Source organism: Bubalus kerabau, chromosome 4 (assembly GCF_029407905.1).
Source record: "Bubalus kerabau isolate K-KA32 ecotype Philippines breed swamp buffalo chromosome 4, PCC_UOA_SB_1v2, whole genome shotgun sequence".
Classification (NCBI taxonomy): domain Eukaryota; kingdom Metazoa; phylum Chordata; class Mammalia; order Artiodactyla; family Bovidae; genus Bubalus; species Bubalus kerabau.
Window position 1 is genome coordinate 171,324,988 of NC_073627.1, and position 22,152 is coordinate 171,347,139.

At 41.4% G+C, this 22,152-nt stretch overlaps 1 protein-coding gene across 1 annotated transcript in view; it reads right to left on the reverse strand.

Annotated features, from left to right (window-relative positions):
• SUSD1 (sushi domain containing 1) overlaps window positions 1-22,152 on the reverse strand; it is a 135,696-nt gene that overhangs the window by 86,394 nt on the left and 27,150 nt on the right. The window contains exons 4-6 of the mRNA XM_055579321.1: window positions 20,200-20,352; window positions 19,152-19,331; window positions 2,967-3,146 (exon numbers count right to left, since the gene is read on the reverse strand). Of these exons, the coding sequence (XP_055435296.1) occupies window positions 2,967-3,146; window positions 19,152-19,331; window positions 20,200-20,352 (513 nt within the window). The remainder of the gene's footprint in view (window positions 1-2,966; window positions 3,147-19,151; window positions 19,332-20,199; window positions 20,353-22,152) is intronic.

The following is a 22,152-nucleotide window of genomic DNA, read 5'->3' on the forward strand; positions in this document are numbered from 1 at the left end:
TTCTCTGTGCAAGTTGGACAAGTCAGTGGGACCTAAGAGAAGGCTGATCTAGATCTCTGGGTTCTCATCCAAGTCTACCCCTCCTTGTTGCTATGGCTGCAATCTCTAACCTACATCCTGCTGCAGCAGTGGTATAGATAACTAAATGTGGAAAATGCATGGCACAGACATGGTTTCAGCAACAGGACTGAGTTCTTCATCTTCTCCAGGGTTCTTTACCCAAGGGTTTCAATATTAAATGTATATTTGTATGTGCATTTCTTTGGAGAAAAATCTGTTTACTCCATTGCCCCATAAATTCCAAAAAGATAGTGTCCAGCAAAGTACCCCACACACAATGTATGCTAAATAAATATCTATTGAATGAATTGATAGATTTCTTAAAATCCCAGTCCCACAAATGGTCATAAACCCTTCCTCTATGGACAAATAATAACCTGCAGTCCATGTGTTATATTTGCTCATGCTAGACTTTCCTTTAGAAAACTTAAATTGACAAGACTCAAGTAGAGACATTACTTTGCCAACAAAGGTCCATCTAGTTAAGGCTATGGTTTTTCCAGGTGTCATGTATGAATGTGAGAGTTGGACTATAAAGAAAGCTGAGCACCGAAGAACTGATCCTTTTGAACTGCGGTGTTGGAGAAGACTCTTGAGAGTCCCTTGGACTTCAAGGACATCTAACCAGCCCATTCTAAAGGAGATCAGTCTTGAGTGTTTATTGGAAGGACTGATGTTGAAGCTGAAACTCCAATTCTTTGGCCACCTGATGTGAAGAGCTGACTCATTTGAAAAGACCCTGGTGCTGGGAAAGATTGAAGGCAGGAGGAGAAGGGGACAACAGAGGATGAGACGGTTGGATGGCATCACCGACTCAATGGACATGAGTTTGGGTAAACTCCGGGAGTTGGTGATGGATAGGGAGGCCTGGCATGCTGAGGTTTATGGGGTCGCAAAGCGTCAGACACAACTGAGCGATTGAACTGAACTGAACTGAAGACACTCTGCCATAATTCAACTGCAAGTCAGTCCAGAGACCCAAACCAAAGCTACCTTGGGATTTCACTCCTCAGAGATCTGTCTTCAGAGCCAAGCAAGTCAACATCTAGAAACAAATTACCAGAGTCATTCAAGACTTTTGCTGCTGCTGCTAAGTCGCTTCAGTCATGTCCAACTCTGTGCGACCCCATAGACGGCAGCCCACCAGGCTCCCCCGTCCCTGGGATTCTCCAGGCAAGAACACTGGAGTGGCTTGCCATTTCCTTCTCCAATGCATGAAAGTGAAAAGTGAAAGTGAAGTCGCTCAGTCATATCTGACTCTTCACAACCCCATGGACTGCAGCCTACCAGGCTCCTCTGTCCATGGGATTTTCTAGGCAAGAGTACTGGAGTGGGGTGCCATTGCCTTCTCCCATTCAAGACTAGGTGACAACAATTTGTCACACCCTGGGCCAACTATCACAAGCCTAAGAATCACTGCCTTTCCCCACCTTGTTTTTTGGAGGCCAAGGTGAAATAAAGCATGTGGAAGTCTATACTTCTGACTCATGAGAGGATCCGCTTCAAGTCAGGCTAATAATTTCAGTAAAAGACCTAACATGAGCACAGTGGTTTAAATTTTGAAATGTTCCCTGTAGATTATCTCATTTGATTCCCTCTCAACAACTATGTGAAGTAGGAAAAACAGGCTATATTTCCCCCTCTTACAGACTAGGAAACTGAGGCTCTAAGAGAATAATGCCTTACATGATGACACACAGCTAGCACAGGGGACTGCTAGAATTTGAACTGAAGTCTCAAAACCCCTTTTCACAGCTAATCCCATTTGAGGGAATATATCAAAAGAATTGTGAACTTCCCAGGTGGCGCTAATGGTAAAGAACCCGCCTCCCAAAGCAGGAGACATAAGAGATGCAGGTTTGATTCCAGGGTTGGGAAGATCCCCTGGAGGAGGGCATGGCAATGCACTTCAATATTCTCACCTGGAGAATCCCATGGACAGAGTAGCTGGTGGGCTACAGTCCATGGGGTCGTAAAGAGTCAGACACAACGGAAGCAACTTAGCACAGCAGGCACATCCAAAAGAATTCAAATCAAGGTCTCAAAGAGATATTTGTAAGCCCGTGCTCAGAGGGGCATTAGTCTCAATAACCAAAAGGTGGAAGCAACAGAACTGTCCATCAACAGATGAACAGATAAGCATAATGTGTATATAAACACAGCAGAATATTATCATTCAGCCAGAAAAAATAAGGAAACACCACCATTGGCAACAACAGGGATAAACCTGGAGTACATTATGTTAAGGATCATAAGCCAGCCACGGAAGGATAAATACTAATGGTTTTGCTTACTTGAGGTCAGTTAGCCAAACTCATACAAACAGAAAGCAGAATGGTGGTACCAGAAGCTGTGGGGAGTGGGAAAATAGGGAGTTACTCTTTAATGGATACAGACTTTCAGTTTTTCAAGATGAAAAAGTTCTGGAGACTGGTTGCACAATGTGAAAATAGTTAACACTGAAAAAGCGTTAAGATGGTAGATTTTATGTTGTGCATATTTTACCACAATTAAAAATAAACATTAAAAACCTCGCTATACATGACACCACCTTTTCTCTGAAAAGCTGTCAACATTTGCTTAATTAGGACTTTCAAGTAAGCCCCCCTGTGAAAATGGTTCATAGAGAAAAGTCTCTCAGCCAACCAAGCAGAAGAGATAGGAGTCACTGTGATTGAAGATGAGTTTCAAAAGACAAATGCATAATGTTTTCTATCCAAATTATTTTCCCAATCCACCCTTTAAATCTTCAGGGTTCGGCTGACAAATCTAAAGCCAAGTGCCCGCTGGGGTAAGGGCATGGCTAGGTGCAGTGCACAGAGCAAGCAAGCAAAGGCTTTAGGGTCCATACTCCTGCTAGCTATTTACCTCCAGGAGACAGGGGCCCTACAGGATGGGGGTTATACCTGAGCATGACGAAGCACTGGTTCTCCAGGTGCCCTTCTCTGTGCAAACGGAAGTGATCTTTCCTCCAGGGCTCTCAAAGCCCTCTAGACAGACATAGTGAGCCACACTGCCCAGTCTGGAGCTGTGATTCCCCTCTAGGATCGCGTGATGCACTTCTGGAGGGCGGCCACAGTCAATCTCTGCAATAAGAAGTAGGACGGCATTTGTTATGACCCATGACTTCCATCCCATAATTCACCTTTTAGAAATAAACATTCAGCAATGATAGAGTCCAGTCATATGGGATAAGCAAAGACATTAACCCCATCAAATAATTCAACCGCAGATACATAACATAAGATTGTTCAGAAGTAAAGAAAACAGAGTTCTCTGAGCTTAATGAAATTTACAAACATGTATATATAGAAAACATTCTAATTATGAGATTATTTATACTATAGAGAACTCCTTGGTCAATGAAAGAATCCATCTCAGGGTTCTTTTAAACACTAAGATTTTTCTGCTATCTTTATCTTCAGGTCATTAACTCCTGAGTAGATAATAATATAACTGTAGGTTTTTTTGGCCAACTGAAGAGTAAACAAAATACATACAAAATCTCTGAACTTTTTAAAGGAAATTAACGGGGAAAGTTAATTAACATTCAATATAGATACACCTTTCAAAGGGAAAAAATCAGCTACATAGAGGGAGACAAGCCTGGATTTATAAAATGAATGTGAAATTTCTTCTCTGCAACTCCGACTACTGGAAGACACTGGAATACTTACAGAGAACAATCTGAAGGACAAGGATTACGACATTGCCATTTTAGACCCAGCCAAACTTTGCCTCATAGAAGAATAAAAAAGTCACTTTCGAGTATTTTAGAATTCTTAAAAAATCTATGTGTGTGCCTTTTCTAGGAAAAAATTCAAAAATAACTTCAACTCAATAACAAAAGTGAATCAGAATAAATACCCTGAGCAAAAAGAAGGATGGGCTTTTAGAAGAAACACAAGAATGAAACAAGCAGGATGTACAGATAAGTCTCCACAATCATTTAAGTGTGATGTAGAGCTTGACAGACCCAGCAGTAAAGAGTTAGTCTCTGGTCAGTGCAGATACAAATCCTGAGCAGTTATGGGACCAGAATGAGGTGGTCATTAAATAAAGCCTCCAATCCTGTCCACCTCTCAATTCCCATGTTTGCCCACAGAGATTTGTTCCCTTCTCGTACATGTTGGCCCAACACAAGACCTCTTGGCCCTCAGCATATCTTCCCAACATCAGATCTTTCAGCCTGTATACTGGCCCCAAACATTCCAAGATGTGAGTATATTTGTGTGTACATGAGCAACCAACTGAACAGGTGGTTAATGTTTCCTAAGACTGCCCAGCCACTGTTGACATCTAAAACAGCCAGTTCAAGACAGGGTTCAGTTACAGCAGGAAATTAGAGGGATCATCAGTGAATAAATTGAGGGTATAGATTTATGTAGGTCTATGGGCTTCCCTGGTGGCTCAACAGTAAAGAATCTGCCTGCAATGCAGGAGACCCAGGTTCAATCCCTGGGTCAGGAAGATACCCTGGAGAAGGAATTGGCAACCCACTCCACTACTCTTGGAGAATTTCATAGACAGAGAAGCCTAGCAGGCTGCAGTCCATGGGACTGCAAAGAGTCGGACATGATTGAGCGACTAACTTTCACTTTCTTTCATTGAAATTGAAGCTGGAATTCTAAACTGCACATTGGAGAGGTTTGGGAGGGAATCTGATAATCAGACCCTGGATTAGGGAAGAGGCATAGATACTAAGGGCTTTCCAGGGGGCACAGTGATAAAAAATCTGCTTGCCAATGCAGGAGATCGACATAGGTTCAATCCCTGGGTCAGGAAGATCCCTGGAGGAGGCCATGGCAACCCACTCCAGTGTTCTTGACTGGAAAATCTCATGGACAGGACTTAGCAACTGAGCACAGCATATAGATACTAAAGGTATAAAGGTATAGAAAAAAATTAAATTGACTTTCATCTTGGACATGACTAAGAATAATGGAAGGCACGGTGGCTTTAGTTGGGACTACGAGATTCTTTTTTAACTGACATTAATAGATAAGAAATCAATAGCTTGGTCTCTAGGGACTCAGGTAGATGCCCAGGGATAGGCAACTTGGACCCAACTCTGTGACTTCCCATCTCAGAGCTATTCAAGTCGGACAGTACTTGGCTTTAGATATTTAGAGAAGATTAAACACATGGTTCTAAACAACAGCTATACAGTCTAAATCACCTAGGGAGCTTTTGAAAAAAAAAATCACACAATGGAGTGTCTCTCTCTCTCTTTCACACACACACACACACACACCACCATCACCCAGAGACAACTCTTCTGAATGAGTAGTAGTTTGTGGGGTTCTTGGTATCCACATTTCTACAAAGCTGCAAATCTGATCTGTATGCACACTCACAGGTGAGAACCTAAGTTAAACAGTGGTATGAATGGCTACCCCTTGATATTACACGCATCCCAAATGGACCTCAAGTATCTAACATTACTACTTCACAGTAACGCTCCATAGTAGAGATTATTTCCCCCATCTTACAGGTAAAGTGACTTAACATGGTTAAATAAAACATCCAAAGTCACATGGGTAATCGTGTGACGGTGAGAAGCCGAATCCACATCCATCAGATTCCTACAACCACTGCCTCTCAGGAGCAACTCCATCTTTGAAAATCTACAGTATATGCCCCTTTCTATCACCTTCCACCTTGCTCACTTTCTCTCTCCTCAGATTACATGCTTCCTCCCTCAAACCTAGCAAAATCCTTCCCAATGAAGAAACTGCTCCATGACTAATAGAGGGATCCCTTCTTCCTCTGAGCTTTCGTGGCCTGTGCTCATTCATTCACTTACTCATTTATTTATTGAGCACCTGTGAGACAGTATGCTATACACTACAGCAGTGGACAAAATGGACAAGATCACTCCCCTCAGAGAACTTAGGGAGAGAATAATTAGACAGAAAAAAAATAAACCAACAAGGTAATTGCAGATGGTGGAAAATGTTAAGTAGGAGGAGCGATAATGTGATAGGACGGGGAAGACTTCTTACATAGAGTGGTCAGGATGGTTTGAGCTCTCGGAAGAGGTAGCATCTGAATTAGGACCTGGAGGATGAAAATGAGCCTGTCATGTTCAGGACCAGAGGAAGAAAATTTCAATCAGGTGAAAGAGCCAATGCAAAGACCCTGTGGTGAGAAAGTTCTTGATGTGTTCCAGAAGGGGAAATGCGGCCTGTTGGCTGGAGCACAGTCAGCAAGGAGAAGTGGCATGAGATGACGGTGCAGAGAAGAGCAGAGACGGTCACAGAGGGCCTTGTAAGTCTTAGGAAAGAGCTTGGAGCTTATGAAAAAGCAGCTGGGTCACATGCGAGGGCTTTGAGCAAGGGAAAGAGATAATCTGACTTAGACTTCTGAAAGACCATTTTGAATGTTGGGCAGAGAACAGGAATAAAAGGAGAGGTGGGTCAGGGCCTAGAGCAGAAGTCCAACAGAGAGAGATGAGGTCTTAGATGCACTTGAGAGGTCATGATGGAGATGGAGAGAATGGGATGGATTCCAGGCGTACACAGGAAGCAAAAGAAGATTCTTGGTGACAGATTAGATGTGAGAATGAGAGATGAAGTAGACACAAGGATAATTATTTAGGTGGGTCTTCCTTGGTGGCCCAGTGATTAAGAATTCGCCTGCCAATGCAGGGGACATGGGTTCAATCCCTTGTCCAGGAAGTAAGATCCCACATGTCATGGGGCAACTAAGCTTGTGTGCCACAATTCCTGAGCCTGTGCTCGAGAGCCTGCGTGTCACAACTACTGAGTTCTGCAAGAGCAACTTCTGAAGGTCAAGGGCCCTAGAGCCCATGCTCCACAACAAGAGAAGCCACAGCAATGAGAAGCCAGGGCACCGCAACAAGCGAGTAGCCGCTGCTTGCTGCAACTGCAGAAAGCCCACAGGCCCACAACAAAGACCCAGCGCAGCCAAAAATACACTAAATAAATAATTTGTTAAAAGAATGTTTCTACGGTTCATTTGACCTTTATTTCCTGCTTGAGGATTTAGTGGGGTTCTTTTAATGATTATGTCTTCCCAAATACATGAACAGTTACTAAAGGAAAGAAGCTTTATCTTACAATCTCTTGCATCCTCACAATACCTACTTACACTTGTACGTTTTCAGATCAGATCAGTCACTCAGTCGTGTCCGACTCTTTGCGACCCCATGAATCGCAGCACCCCAGGCCTCCCTGTCCATCACCAACTCCCGGAGTTCACTCAGACTCACGTCCATCGAGTCAGTGATGCCATCCAGCCATCTCATCCTCTTTCATCCCCTTCTCCTCCTGCCCCAATCCCTCCCAGCATCAGAGTCTTTTCCAATGAGTCAACTCTTCTCATGAGGTGGCCAAAGTACTGGAGTTTCAGTAAATAATAAAGAGTTGCTCATTGGTAGCTTGCTACTACTTCATCGTTGTTCAAGATGCAATAAATATTACTTTGGGGCTTACTTTGTAGTCCAGTAGTTAAGAATCCACCTGTCAATGCAGGAGACATGGGTTGAATACCTGATCCAGGAACTAAGATTCCACATGCCTTGGGGCAACTATGTGCCAAGCTCATGTGCCACAACTCCCGAAACCTGCACACCCTAGAGTCCATGCTCCACAGCAAGAGAAGGCCACGCACTGCAACTGAGAGAAGCCCCCGCTCTCCGCAGCTAGAGAAAGCCCGAGCACGGAACCAAGGTCCAGCACAGCCAAAAATAAAAAAAAGAAATCTTTTTCTAAATGTTACTTTGATATGACCAGAGCTCCAGAGGAAGGAAAAACACGTTAGTAAATTGTAAGGACTGATAACAAGACAGGAGCACATCACCTCTATATTTTGTACCTAACAGAGGTAACTCACACCTACCAAACACCAAGTAGATGAAAGCTGAGAAAAAGGCCCACAAAAACTATCATTCTTTTAACGGTGAATTCTGGGAATGCTTTTTAAACCGCAATAATTTTAATCAAAAATTTTAATAATTTTAAAATAGCATGCACCAAAATCCAACTAAACATAAGGTAGTCTCTTCCATATATACAATCTTATTTATTTCTCATGGAAAACCCTACTGCAAGGTGAATGTCTTATTCTCACGTAGGTTACAGATACAAAAATGGAAGTCCGAAGAGTTTAAGTCACATTCAAAAGTTACTTCACTATTAAAAGACAGAGCCAGTATTCAGAGCATGGTTTTTGTGATCCTGAAGTCCAGGTTCATTCAATCCAGGCAGCCTCACACTGAAGGAGTTCACTCTAGGCTCTGACTTTATAGGTTAACCAAAACCTCAGAAGAAAAGGTTGCATGAAAAAGCATTTAAATCAGTCCACAATGGTTCTATGACAATTCCCTCTACTTAACCATAGCAAGGGGTTTCCCTGGTGGCTCAGATGGTAAAGCGTCTGCCTGCAATGCGGGAGACCCGGGTTCAATTCCTGGGTCAGGAAGATCCCCTGGAGAAGGAAATGGCAATCCACTCCAGCACTCTTGCCTGGAAAATCTGATGGATGGAGGAGTCTGATAGGCTACAGTCCATGGGGTTGCAAAGAGTCAGACACCTGAGTGACTTCACTTTCACTTTCAACCATAGCAAGAGAGTGGCTGGAAATGGATTTCCCCTGCCACTGTACTTGCCCTGAAGCTTTCTTGGCACTGATATTTAACCCTGGGTCTGGCCCAGGTCTTATCTGGAACATAAGCCCATCATAGATATTGGCATCATGCTGAGATGGTGGCCACTGCCACTTCTACTCAGGCCAAATGGGACCCAAGAAAGCCAGTGGCCCCGATTAAGACATATTCAAAACTCAACCCAACAGAGATTACAATTGATAATAAAGCTAGCATTGTCACAAGGAAAGAAGCCATTTAAAAACAGTTAACATCCAAAGGAAAGAAAAAAACTAAGCGGCACAAATTTTGTGTCACATATGCACAGGGGTGTTCATTAAAGCACACGTATCTCTGGGTAATTATATTGAATCTGCATCAGGAATACAGTCATCTAATTATGAATGTGGCTGGGAATTTTTCCTTAGTATCTTATTATCTGTGATTTTATTCAAATAATCAACTTCAAAATAGGTCTCCCTGGGGGAAAACGTGTTATGCCAGTTTCAAAGATCGCACTGATATTGTAACTCTGTTTCATATCTTAAAGGTAAAAATGCTTATCCACTCTTTAATATTCTACCCAAGAAAATGTTCCAGAAGGAAATTTGTTTGATGAAAGGTATAGGCAATTTATGGCATCTAATCAACAACTTACTGTATCAGCAATAACTGTTGTTTATTATACACATCAGCAAATAATGTGATTGATGATAGGAATAACAGTGTAATATAAAGCTTAATTTAAGACTGTTTTAGAGACCAATAAATACCAAGCTGAGAAAGAAAAAAAAAAGACCAATAATGTCCACAAATTGAGGCAGACATCTTGCCAAATGCTGAGGGGATGAATGATTGACCTATTCTACTTATTAATATTGACTCCCCCCCAAAAAAAGAAAAACCTTTTTTACTTTTTTCTTCCCAGAAAAATAAGTATTTCTTATTCCCAGAAAAATAAACTACTAAATGAAAAACTCTAGCAAAAGGGCAGCTACACGGATGAAAATGAAAGAAAATCACATTAAAGTCAATTTTCACGTTTACCCAACAATAAGTCTCTTACTGTGCCGAGTACCAAATCAGGGACTTTCCAGGTGGTGCAGGTGGTAAAGAATCTGCCTACTATTGCAGGAAACTAAGAGACAGGCATTCAGTCCCTGGGTTGGGAAGATGCCTTGGAGGAGAGCGTGGCAACCCACTTCAGTATTCTTGCCTAGAGAATCCATGGACGGAGAAGGTTTGTGGGCTACAGTCCATAGCAAAGAGTCAGACATGACTGAGCGACTAAGCACGCAGCATGCAGTATCAAATCAGAAGCTTTATAACACGTGGAAATTAGTGTAACATGATAGGTTGTAAGGGCCCGAGCAGTCCAGGTAGGTGAATGCCAGAGTCTACACTACATTCATGCTCTAGATCAGATAATTCAGCACTTATACCTATACTCCTCATTTGTAAAACTGTTCTCTTCTCTTAACAGTAAGCTCTTTGTGAGCTATATCTATATCCTATATATTTAGAATATCCCCTATAGTCATGTGAGCTATTAATATTATTATGAGCATTAATTTTGGTGAAGTTTAGTGGGTTCCAGCATCTTCCTGTTAACAGTTTTCAGCAGTTAGCTCTGATTTTACTGCTCTCTCAGGAGAAGATGAAGCACACTCCACCATCTTGAACCAGAATTCTGGTGAAGTTTATATGTAAGAAATATAAATGTAGCCTTATGACAAAGTTTCACCCACTTTACGACATGTTCTGAATCTGGCCAAATATAGTTAATTCACGATCACTTGGGCATTAAGCTACATACATATTTGATGCTGGGGTTGAAATCTTAACATCGCAATATGAGACAACTTGAATTTAGAAAATCATATCACAATCATCCAAGGGAAATGGGAGGGTTACATAATCCCATGAAGCACATTCTTATAAGCAGCTTATGAACTGCTGTCACTGAACTCATTAGTACCAAAAAGTCTACTTGCCCTTAAGATGGTAGAAAGAAAAAAATTACTTTTTTAGTGGATTTTGTATTCTGAAGTCTCCCATGAACTTTAACCTCAATACTTTTCCTTCAGATCGTATCCACAGATGATTTGGAGGGAAAAGAAAATTTTCCATTTCACATAAAAACACTTATTGTCAACAAATAGTGTCTAATATGGAAACAGGTAGAATCTGAAGACTTTAGAAACATCAGAGGAGGTGATAGGGTAGGTAAAAGTGTGAGTGCTGGAAGGAAAATGAAAAAGTTTATCAGTATATTTCTTATAGAGATCTTCCATTTGTAGAGGTGAAATGGTTTTTGATGCTTTGAGCTAGCTGCATAACAATCTTTTTTCAAAAAATAACACTAAAACTGTTCTAGCTGTAAATAGAACACATGGATCAAAAACCAATAAATAAGGTAAAGTGAAAGGTAAAAAATTTTAGACCTTCCCATTTTATGGTAGGATGTTTCAGAAAGACCTAGAATTTTTGTTAGAAAAATTACCAGCCACTCCTGTCTAGATTATGACTCTCATATTCTGATGGCAAACACTTACCCAGCAGCTATTCTGCATCAAGCACAATGCCAAACACTTTTAATCATTATGTCCTTCAAATGTAATAATAACTCTAGGGTGACAATAATTTCTCCCCCTTCGACAGAAGGCAGCTGGAGTTTGGAGAAGTTTAGAGGTGGTGATGGAACCACTGAGCAGCTTAGCCAAAACTCACACAAGACTTTCTGATTCTAGAGTTCATGTTTCATCACCCTGAGTCTTATAACCAATGTCATCATTCATTTTGTATACTCACGTGACTCCAAACATTTGTACGTGATATGTTTAATGGCATTTACTTGGCAAAAGGATCACACAAGATATTTGTTGCATGCAGCCAGTATAAGTCAAGACAGTTTTTAAAGATCAATAGGGAGACTTCTTTGGTGCTCCAGTGGTTGAGAGTCTGCCTGCCAATGCAGGGGACATGGGTTCTATCTTTGGTCCAGAAAGATTCCACGTGCTGTGGGGCAGCCAAGCCTGTATGCCACAACCACTGAACCTGTGCTCTAGAGCCCTCAAGCTGCAGCAACTGAGCCCATACGCCACAACTACTGAAGCCTGTGCACCCTAGAGCCTGTGCTCTGCAACAAGAGAAGCCACCTCAATAAGAAGCCCATGCACCGCAATGAAGAGTAACTCCTGCTCGCTGCAACTAGAGAAAGCCTGCAGGCAGCAACAAAGATCCAGTCATACATAAATAAATACATTTTTTAAATTTAAATAATTTTTTTAAAAATTGGCTTCCCTGGTGGATCAGACAGTCAAGAATCTGCCTGCAATGTGGGAGACCTGGGTTCGATCCCGGGGTTGGGAAAATCCCTTGGAGAAGGGGATGGCTACCCACTCCATATTCTTGTCTGGAGAATTCCATGGAGAGAGGAGCCTGGCGGGCTATAGTCCATGAGGTCGCAAAGAGTCGAACACGACTGAGTGACTAACACTACTTTAAAAAAAAATAAATTAAAAAAAAAGATCAGTATGTAGTGAGGACCCAGAAAATCAGTTTCAAAGGAGCAAAAACTCCCATCACCTGGAACACAGATGCTAAACACAAAGTAAGTGTGCGACCACGCCCTTCTCTCTCACCCAGGTAGAGACATCAGGAGCTGATCTCAGCGCTCTTCCCTGCTAAGTCTGGGTGTGGTCCCAGAATCCTCACACACTACTAAAAATTCAGAGACAGCAGTGCGGTGAAACTTGTCCACCACTCCTCCCCTGAAGGCACTCATTTGTATTCCAACTTATGCCAAAGCTTTTTCAAACCCTCCCCAACTGTGTAGAGATGAGATTGGGCTCCACGAAGAAAATCTTAAAAGATGAAGCGTTGACTCAGCAACAACACACATCCCTCTGGGTGGGTTCAAGACCACACTGGGCAGGAAGGTAAGTTTGCCCCAGTGTCTCTCTCCTTCTAGAGCCCTCCAGCCTTTCACCATTGCCTCCCACCTCCAGGGCTCACTAAGGCTTGCTTGTATACGGAATTTGCCTTCTGGAAAGGTGCTTTGGGTTTTCAACTTGATGTCTAAGCTGGTGACATAAGGTAAGTCGCTTCCTTGCTCTGGTTCTTAATGGGAAATGATACCCATTATTAGTTGTAAATGGAATATTTATGAAATGGGAAATAAAGCCAAACTAGTTCCCTTATGGTTCAGGTGGTAAAGAATCTGCCTACAATGTGGGAGACCTGGGTTCAATCCCTGGGTTAGGAAGATCCCCTGGAGCAGGGAAACTCTACCCACTCCAGTATTCTGGCCTGGAGAATTCAACGGACCATGGGGTTACAGTCCATGGGGTCGCAAAGAGTTGGACATGACTGAGCGACTTTCACTAAAAAAAAAACAGTAACCACCTCAGAAGGCATTTCTAAAAAGCAAGCGAAACAGTGTTTAAGCAAAACCTTGTAAACCTTCAAGCTCTGGTTCTGCTGTGAGTAGACTTGCGAAACCATGTCCCACCTTTGTTAACCAACTCAAAGAAGAAACCCTGCCTCTGCAATCAGCCCACAGGATTGTGCCATCCATCCTGGAGGGCCACATGTGTGGAGATGGGGAAACCAAGAGTCAGCCCCAGAGCCTTGTTTGTGGGTTAGCAAAGCACAGAAATGGCATGCCAGGTGAGAAGCAGGCATGAAGGTGCAGAAGACAGAGTAAGAAGATGTGGAATCAGGAAAAGAGGAGACCAAGGTTTTGGCAAGGCTCAGCCACAGGATAAGCCAGGATGTGGTTCAGAAGCCAATTCCACTATGCCTGCCATCATCTCTGCCACCTTTTGGGGGAGGTCTGGGGTGCTTCCACAGGCCTTAGGTATGCCAGTCACTGTGCCAGGAGGCAGAGAGATGATACTGAAGAAGATGCATGCTTGATGTCCTCCCAGACTGATTTTTTATCAGTCTGTCCCATAAAAATAATAATAAACAACACACTTATATCCTAAGCAAGAGGATGTCAGAAATGACATCAAAGCTGAAACTTGAAAGATGAAAAGGAGCTTGCTGTGCAAAAAGTACATAGCCTCCCTCAACAGATGAATGAAGAAATAAAATGTGGAGTGTACGTACAATAGAAAATTATTCAGCCTGAAAAAGGAATGACGTTCTTCAAAAGGTACAAACTCCCAGTTATAAAATAAATAAGTACTTGGGATGAAATGTACAAAGTGATAAACTGACACCGCTATACATTATATATGAAAATTGTTGAGAGTAAATCCTAAAAGTTCTCATCACAAGGAAAAAAAACTCATTTTTCTACTTCTTTTTTTTTTTAATGGAAACATCCAGTGTGTAGCTTCTATGTATTTATTTAGCTGACCTGTGAGATCTTAGTTTTCCGACGAGAGATCAAACCTGGGCCGCCTGTGGTGGAAGGGCAGAGTCCTAACCATTGGACCACCAGGGAATTCCCCTCATTTTCTATTTTTTTTAATGTTGTATCTGTGTGCGACAATGAATCGGCACTAAATTCACAGTGACAATCATTTCATGATATGGTGTATGTAAGTCAAATCATTATGCTGCACACCTTAAATTTATACAGTGATGCGTGTTAATTACATCCAATGAAACTAAAAGGGAAAAAACTGAATGAAGTTTTATACATGCTGTAACATGGATGAACCTTGAAAATATTATGTTAAGTCAAATAAGCCAGACATAAAAAGACAAGTATTGTATGAGTCCACACATATGAGGTAACTATAATACAAATTCACAGGGACAGAAAGTAGAAGCGAGAGAAGGAATGGGGGATTCTTTTTTAATGGGTATAGAGTTTCTGTTTTGGATGATGCAAATGGACAGCAGCGACGGTTACACACACTGTGAATGCACTTTATGCCACTGAACTGTACGTTTATAAATGGTTTATAAGCGGCTAAAATGGGGAACTTAATATTATGTGTGGTCTACCACAATAACAATTTTTTAAAGCAGATTGGCAATTCTTTCAAGTAGAGAGAAAAGGCCTTGAAGCTGGTAAGAGACATAACTGGTTGGGAGAGAATATTGGGAGACGTAACCCATACAGAAACACAAAAGGACCAGACCCATGTTGGCTTTAAAATCCATGGTTATGGAACTTCCTTGGTGGTCCAGCAGCTAAGACTCTGCGCTCCCAGTACAAGGAGCCTGAGTTTGATCCCCAGTCAGGGAACTGGATCCTGCATGCCACAACTAAGAACCCATACAGCCAACTAGATAAATTAAACAAATATTTTTTTTAAAACCCATGGTTAGGAGTAAGGATCTTACTGTAGGAGCAGTGGCCATTTCACTGTTTTTAGAGGAGCTTTAAGCAAGAAGAAGCAAGCATAGAAGTGGATTCTTAAGGGACTATTCAGTACCAGACACACTCTGGTGAGAACTCCCAGCCTGAAAGGAAGATAAGGCCCCAAAAAGGATGGGAACAAACCTGGATGGTCCCAGAACCCTCACCTGGTCCACCTACACTGCTAACCACTGTCACTAGACACTTGCACAGGAAGCAAACTAGCCAAACGGAAGAAAGCAAATGCCACCTCATCCTTGACCCGCTCCGTCTCTCCATCTGAACTCTCTAAGTTTCTACCCATTTTTCTTACATGATACTTAAGAATTCACTCTTATAGAATAATAGTTCCTGGTGTACCTGGGTTTTCTCCTTCCAGATTCCAGACTTGTCTAGTCACAGGATCTATCAAGTATAGCATCAGATCTGGACTCTGGATTTGTTGCTAATGATAATGTGGTTAAAGTGACTCCCTCACCTTGCTCCTGGCTTGGCTGAATTTTTAAAAACTCAAATTCTTTAAGCTGTCCCTTACAACTGGCACCTTTTCTGAAAATTAAAAATAATAATAATAATAGCAAAATAAAAGCTATGACAAACCTAGACAGCCTATTAAAAAGCAGAGATATCAAAAAATAATAATAATAATAATAAAAATTAAAAAAAAAAAAAAAGCAGAGATATCACTTTGCCAACAAAGGTCTGTCCAGTCAAAGCTACGGTTTTACCAGTAGTTGTATACAGGTGTCAGAGTTGGACCAGAAAGAAGGCTGAGCACTGAAGAACTGGTACTTTAGGACTGTGGTGCTGAGAAGACTCTTGAAAATCCCTAGGACAGCAAGGAGATCAAATCAGTCAATCCTAAGGAAATCAACCCCGAATATTTGTTGGAAGGACTGATGCTGAAGCTGAAGCTTCAATACCTTGGCCACCTGATGTGAAGAGCTGACTCACTGGAAAAGACCCTGATGCTGGGAAAGATGGAGGGCAGGAGAAGGGGGCAATAAAGGATGAAGTGGTTGGATGGCATCACCAACTCAATGGACACGAATTTAGCAAACTCTGGGAGACAGTGAAGAACAGGGAAGCCTGGCATGCTGCAGTCCATGCAGCGGCAAAGAGTCAGACATGACTTAGAAATTGAACAACAAAGGAAATGCAAGCTAGAGATTGTCTTTTCCAGAGAGATGCTGGAAATGTGTGATGGACATTTCCACAAATTCTTACCTATTTTGGAAGATGTCATCTTCCCTTCCATCATCCACTTCTGAGGACTGCTTGAACAGGGAACTTATGTCACAGCCCCCCCCATCCCCCCTCACCAAAGCAGCAGCAGAGCCTCCAGTAATTGGGAGAAGGCAAACAGCAGGATCTGCCAACTGTACCTTCTCTGGTGGGGAAGTCCATCATCAGACATACACGCTGCCATCTGGACCACACAGCTGCTCCTTTCATAAGTACCTGCTCTTCAGCATCCAAGTTCACAGTTTGCTAGTGTTTTCAGTGGAATTCCCAATTCCTGTGGCTTCGTAACACTCAACTAAAAATACAGTGCCGGCTGGCACAGGGCCCAGATTCTGGAGCCCCATAGAAGACTGAAGAAGGATAAATATGAAGGCATAAGCTTAGAGAGAAAGCACAGCAGGGAGAAGCCAGTGGCCATGTGGTGACACGGGGGAGGGTGTCAGCAAGCACAGGGAACAGTTATTACCGGAGGGAAGAAAGAAATGAAGACCTGCTAAGTGACAGTTCTTTGGGGAATGGAACAAGCACTCTTCTCTAAATTAACTTTCTACATTCTCAGTTCAATAATCTGGATGACGACTGATTTTCAAAGTAATACGAACTGTCTTATGTGAAGTTTCTTACGTAAATCTCTAGGGAGTTCTTTGACATGCATTATGGCACATTTTAATCTCAGTTCTGTATTTTAATTGATCAACAGAAAGACAATGTGAGAACTAAAATGTACTTTTAGAATTCCTTAACCCCCAGGATGACAATTATCAGAGTTCGTTAGAGCCTGAATCGCAAATCAGAATATCAAAAGGATTAACTTAGCCAAGCCCATCACTGAGGTTTCTCAGCTACACAATTAAGTCCATGAAAATTGCTTTATTTTCTTTTTTCCAAAATGGAAACAACTTTGTTACTTTGTCTAATACGTAAAAAAAAAAAAATCCTTCAATAACATTTTCGGGGTTTGTTTTGCTTTGTTTTGGCTGCACCCTATGGCATGCAGGGGGCGTCCCTGGCGACTCAGACAGTAAAGAATTCGCCTGCAGTGTGGGAGAGCTGGGTTTGATCCCTGGGTTGGAAAGATCCCCTGGAGACGGCATGGCAACCCACTCCAGTATTCTTGCCTGGAGAATCCCCATTGACAGAGGAGACTGGAGGGCTACAGTCCATGGGGTCACAAAGAGTTGGACATGACTGAGCGACTAAGCACAGCAGCATGGAATACAGGAGCTTGGTTCGCCCACCAGGGACCAAACCCATGCCCCCTGCAGTGGAAGTGTAGAGTCCTAACCACTGGATCACCAGGGAATTCCTCTGCACAGTTAATGTTTTAATGTTTAGCTTTCTGAACTTTTTCATAAACATATGTATATATGAAAATTTTCAAAATTAAGGGCATATTATTCATATGGTTTGTAATTCAGTAATATACTATTAATATACCTATGTCAGTAAACATTCTTTTCAACAGATTAGCTATAGAATATTCCATCTCATGTATATGCTATGATTTATTTGACTAATTTCTTTCTTTATCAATAGACATTTGAAACTGTCTCCAATATTTCAGTATTATAACACATATAACTACAGGAAATCAAAAAGTAACTGAGTGTAAAGTAAGTGAGTGCCTTACCCTTCTCTCTGCAAATAAATTTGAAATTGATGATTTTTCTAAGAACATGTAAATTACCAAAATGAATATCAAAAAGAACAGGAAACTTAAACAGGACCAGTAAGTATTCTTTTTTTTTTTTTAATATCCCAAGGACTACCTCTCCCCAAGTGCCACGTCCAGATGGTTTTCCAGGTGAAGTCTTCAAAAATCCTGTTTATTGTATTCCAGAGAATACAGAAAGAAGGAAATGCTTTCACTTTCTTTTCTCAAAATCTAGAATAACATTAATAACTATACCACCAAAGATAGCATAGAAAAGTAAATAGACCAATCTTACTTATGAATATCAATGCAAGAATTTTAGATACAATTTAGCAAATATAATCCAGACTGAAAGAATAAAACACCAAAGACCCAGAAGAATCCATTCCAGCAACTAGCATTGATCATTATTAGGAAATTTAATAATATAAACCAACATATAACTGATTAAAAGGAGAAAAGTATACATGATCACCTTAATACATGCTTAAAAGACATGATAAAAATAATGCAAACCCCAGTAAAATGGAAATAGATGAATACTTCCTTAATATCATGTATATATAGCCAAAAACTGGTAACATGATGAAAAGACAAAAGTAGAAAACAAACCAGAAACCAACTCCATCACAAAAGCAGAAGGAGTATACCAGAATGATTAAGCATACAACCCCAGAAACTAGAATTTTGAGTTCAAACTTCAGCTCTATCACTAGTCCGATAACCTCAAAGTACTTAACTTTTCCATGCCTCAGTTTTTCCATCTGTAAAGTGCGATAATAATAGTACACATTCATAGGGATATTGTAAGGACTGAATGAGTGCTTAGAACAGAATTTAGCACACAGCACTCTATCAGGGTACATAAAAGCATAACTAGATGTCGGTAACATCAGAAAGCCAAAATCATGAATGATAATGAAATACTCAAACCACTCCCATGAAAGTCAGGAATAAGGAAAGAAAATTCAAAGTCAATACTACTACTTAAACTTTTGCTCTGAAAACACTAGCTAAGTGGTCAGTTAAGAGAAAAACATGACTATTGTAAACATGGGAAAATGAAAGATGGAATTATCATCATTAGCAGATGATATTATTCCTTTAAATACCAAGAGAACCAACTGAAACCTAGTAGAATCAATAGGAAATTATTGGATTTATTTAATTCATTCATTATCCCAAGAAGAGATTTAGACAGAAATAAGAAAACAGCCTCCAGATGCTATAAGCTGGGAAGCTGGACCTCTGAAAAAACTCACCTTGGCAACTTAATTTGGGGGACTCCCACGTGCCCATGGCTGTGCAGCTTGAAGCTGTATCTTCTGAGCCACTGAAGAATCCTTCTTTGCAAGCATAATGAACCTGACTGCCAAGCCTAGAGGTATAATTTCCTATGATGTAGCCACCTGGAATCTCAGGAGGGGTCCCACAGTCTATTTCTGAAAATAAATTAATGTCAAACTTGTTACTACATAAACGTGTATTTTCAAAACACATAATCTTTTTCCATCTTTACTTTATCCTCTCTTCCCTCACATATACACACTCGAGTCATATTTTAAAATAGACTGACTCATTTCTATAAGACTTTGGGCACGTTTCCAATGAGTGTCTCTATTTAGTCATCTGGTCTTCCACAAGCAACAGCACAAAACTGAAAGGATCTGGCAATCAACTCTTGCTAATTTACACTAACTAAAGACAAGCCTATGGGCTTTCCTGGTGACTCAGGGGTAAAGAACCCACCGGCCAATGCAGGAGACGTGAGTTCGATCCCAATGCAGGAGACGTGAGTTCGATCCCTGAGTCAGGAAGATCCCCTGAAGAAGGAAACGGTAACCCACTCCAGTATCCTTGTCCGGGAAATGCCACGGACAGGAGACTGGTGGGCTACAGTCAACAGGGTTGCAAAAAAGTCAAACATGACTTAGGGACTAAACAACAACGAAGAGACGCCTAGCCCAACAAAGTATAAATTTCGTTTTGCACAATATCCTAAAATATATAAGCCTTTACAACTTCCTTGGTAACTTTTGAGATGCTGGTCCTTACCAGATTAGCTGTGTTTACTATCTAATATAATGGTTAATATCTGAGTATCTATTAACTACAAAAATGCCTAAAGTTTTTTTAACTTTAATATAGCCCCCTCTATCATGACTATTACTTAATTTTATAGGTTATAAATATGCAAAACACAAATTCCCACCAACATCCTCCACACAGACTCCTAGACTTAGGCTCAGAGCAGGAGAGTCATCAACAGACTCTCACCTTCGGCTGCTGCATTCTTTGGCAGGAACCCACCTGTGCATGACGTGGCATCTCTGGTCGGATGGAAAGGCTCAGGTCCACCTTTTGGCAAGTACCCATCCATACAGTAGCATTCGTAGCTCCCACGAGTGTTCACACACCGTCCTCCATGCCTGCACCGGCTGGAAACCTCACACTCATCTATGTCTTGAGACCCATACAAGAAGGGAGAGAAAAACAAAAAGGAGAAAAGGGTTGGACATTGTGACAGCCATTTCTTCTTTGTGGTGGGGGATTTAACTTTTTATTTTGTATTGAGGTAAAGCCAAGTATCAATATTGTGATAGTTTCAAGTGAATAGAGAAGGGACTCTCCCAGACATATACTTGTATCCATTCTCCCCCAACTCCCCACCCATCCAGGCTGCCACATAACACTAAGCAGAGTTCCCTAAACTAGATAGTAGGTCCTTGTTGGTTATCCATTTTAAAAATAGCAGTGCGTACATGTCCATCCCAAACTCCCAAACTATCCCCTTTCCCTACCTCTCAGCAACCATAAGATTATTCTCAAAGTTTGTGAGTCTCTGTTTCGTAAGTTCATTTACATCATTTTTTTTAGATTCCACATATACAGGATGTTGTATGCTATTTCTCCTTTTCTGTCTGACTTACTTCACTCAGTGTGACAATCTCTAAGTCCACCCATGTTGCTGCAAATGGCATTATTTTGTTCTTTTTAACGGCTGAGTAATATTCCATTGTGTATATGTGGCACATCTTCTTTATCCATTCTTCCTGATCGCCACTTCTCATACTCTCAATCTACACTTTTAAGCAGATGCATTTGTTTGTAACTGTATCACAAATTTGTTGTACTCCTTAAGAGTTCTTCTGCTGTGTCCTCCATATCATAGGCACCAAGAGGTGCTCAATAAATATTTGTCAATGTGTTCTGAAAACTTATAAAAGCCAACAACTATTACCAACTCTCTTGACAAACCAACAAAATGAACCCAAAGAAGTATGCTAAAAAATTAAATTACTATAAAATAAGGCTGGCATCAACTTCATGTTAAAATATCTGAAGAACTCCTAATACAAAACAGCTTAGACCAGAGTGAAAAATGTTTCATGAGCATAAAGCAAGAAGAAAAGAAGCCACTTAGAAGGGTCTCACTAATTTTACCAAGACCAGAAGTGCTTAAAACAGCCTTCAAAAAGGATAAGACGTGCTTCTTAGCAGACTTTTCCCTTTGGTTGAAGATTGCCAGTGGTAGCAGGTATAGGAGTAAAAACCACACAATCATTCAGAGGCTGAAAAAAAGAAATCTTTCTGCAAGTTAGCAGTTTTTCCCCTCAGATTTGGCTTAGTGAACAAAATTTAAAGCTTTAGAAACTCCATCAGAGCCACAGACACACCAATTTCACCTAGAGAAAGAAAAGTACCTTAAGTAAAAGGGGACTTTTTCCAGGACATTTGCCAGAACTATCAGGGTGACAGAGGACAGGAGGGGCAGTGTGACTGAAGAAAATCTGGTTATTCTCAGACTCTGGGATTTCAAAGACGTGTAGTTTTGGAAAAACTGATATTGTTGATGATGTTGTTGTTGTTATTCAATTGCTAAGTCCTGTCCAACTCTTCGGAGAAGGCAATGGCACCCCACTCCAGTACTTTTGCCTGGAAAATCCCATGGACGGAGGAGCCTGGTGGGCTGCAGTCCATGGGTTCGCTAGAGTCGGACACGACTGAGCGACTTCACTTTCACTTTTCACTTTCATGCATTGGAGAAGGAAATGGCAATCCACTCCAGTGTTCTTGCCTGGAGAATCCCAGGGACGAGGAAGCCTGGTGGGCTGCCATATATGGGGTCGCACAGAGTCGGACACGACTGAAGCGACTTAGCAGCAGCAGCAGCAGTCCAACTCTTTGCAACCCCATGGACTGCCAGGCCCCTCTGTCTTCCACTAGCTCTCAGAGTTTGCTCAAATTCATGTCCATTGAGGC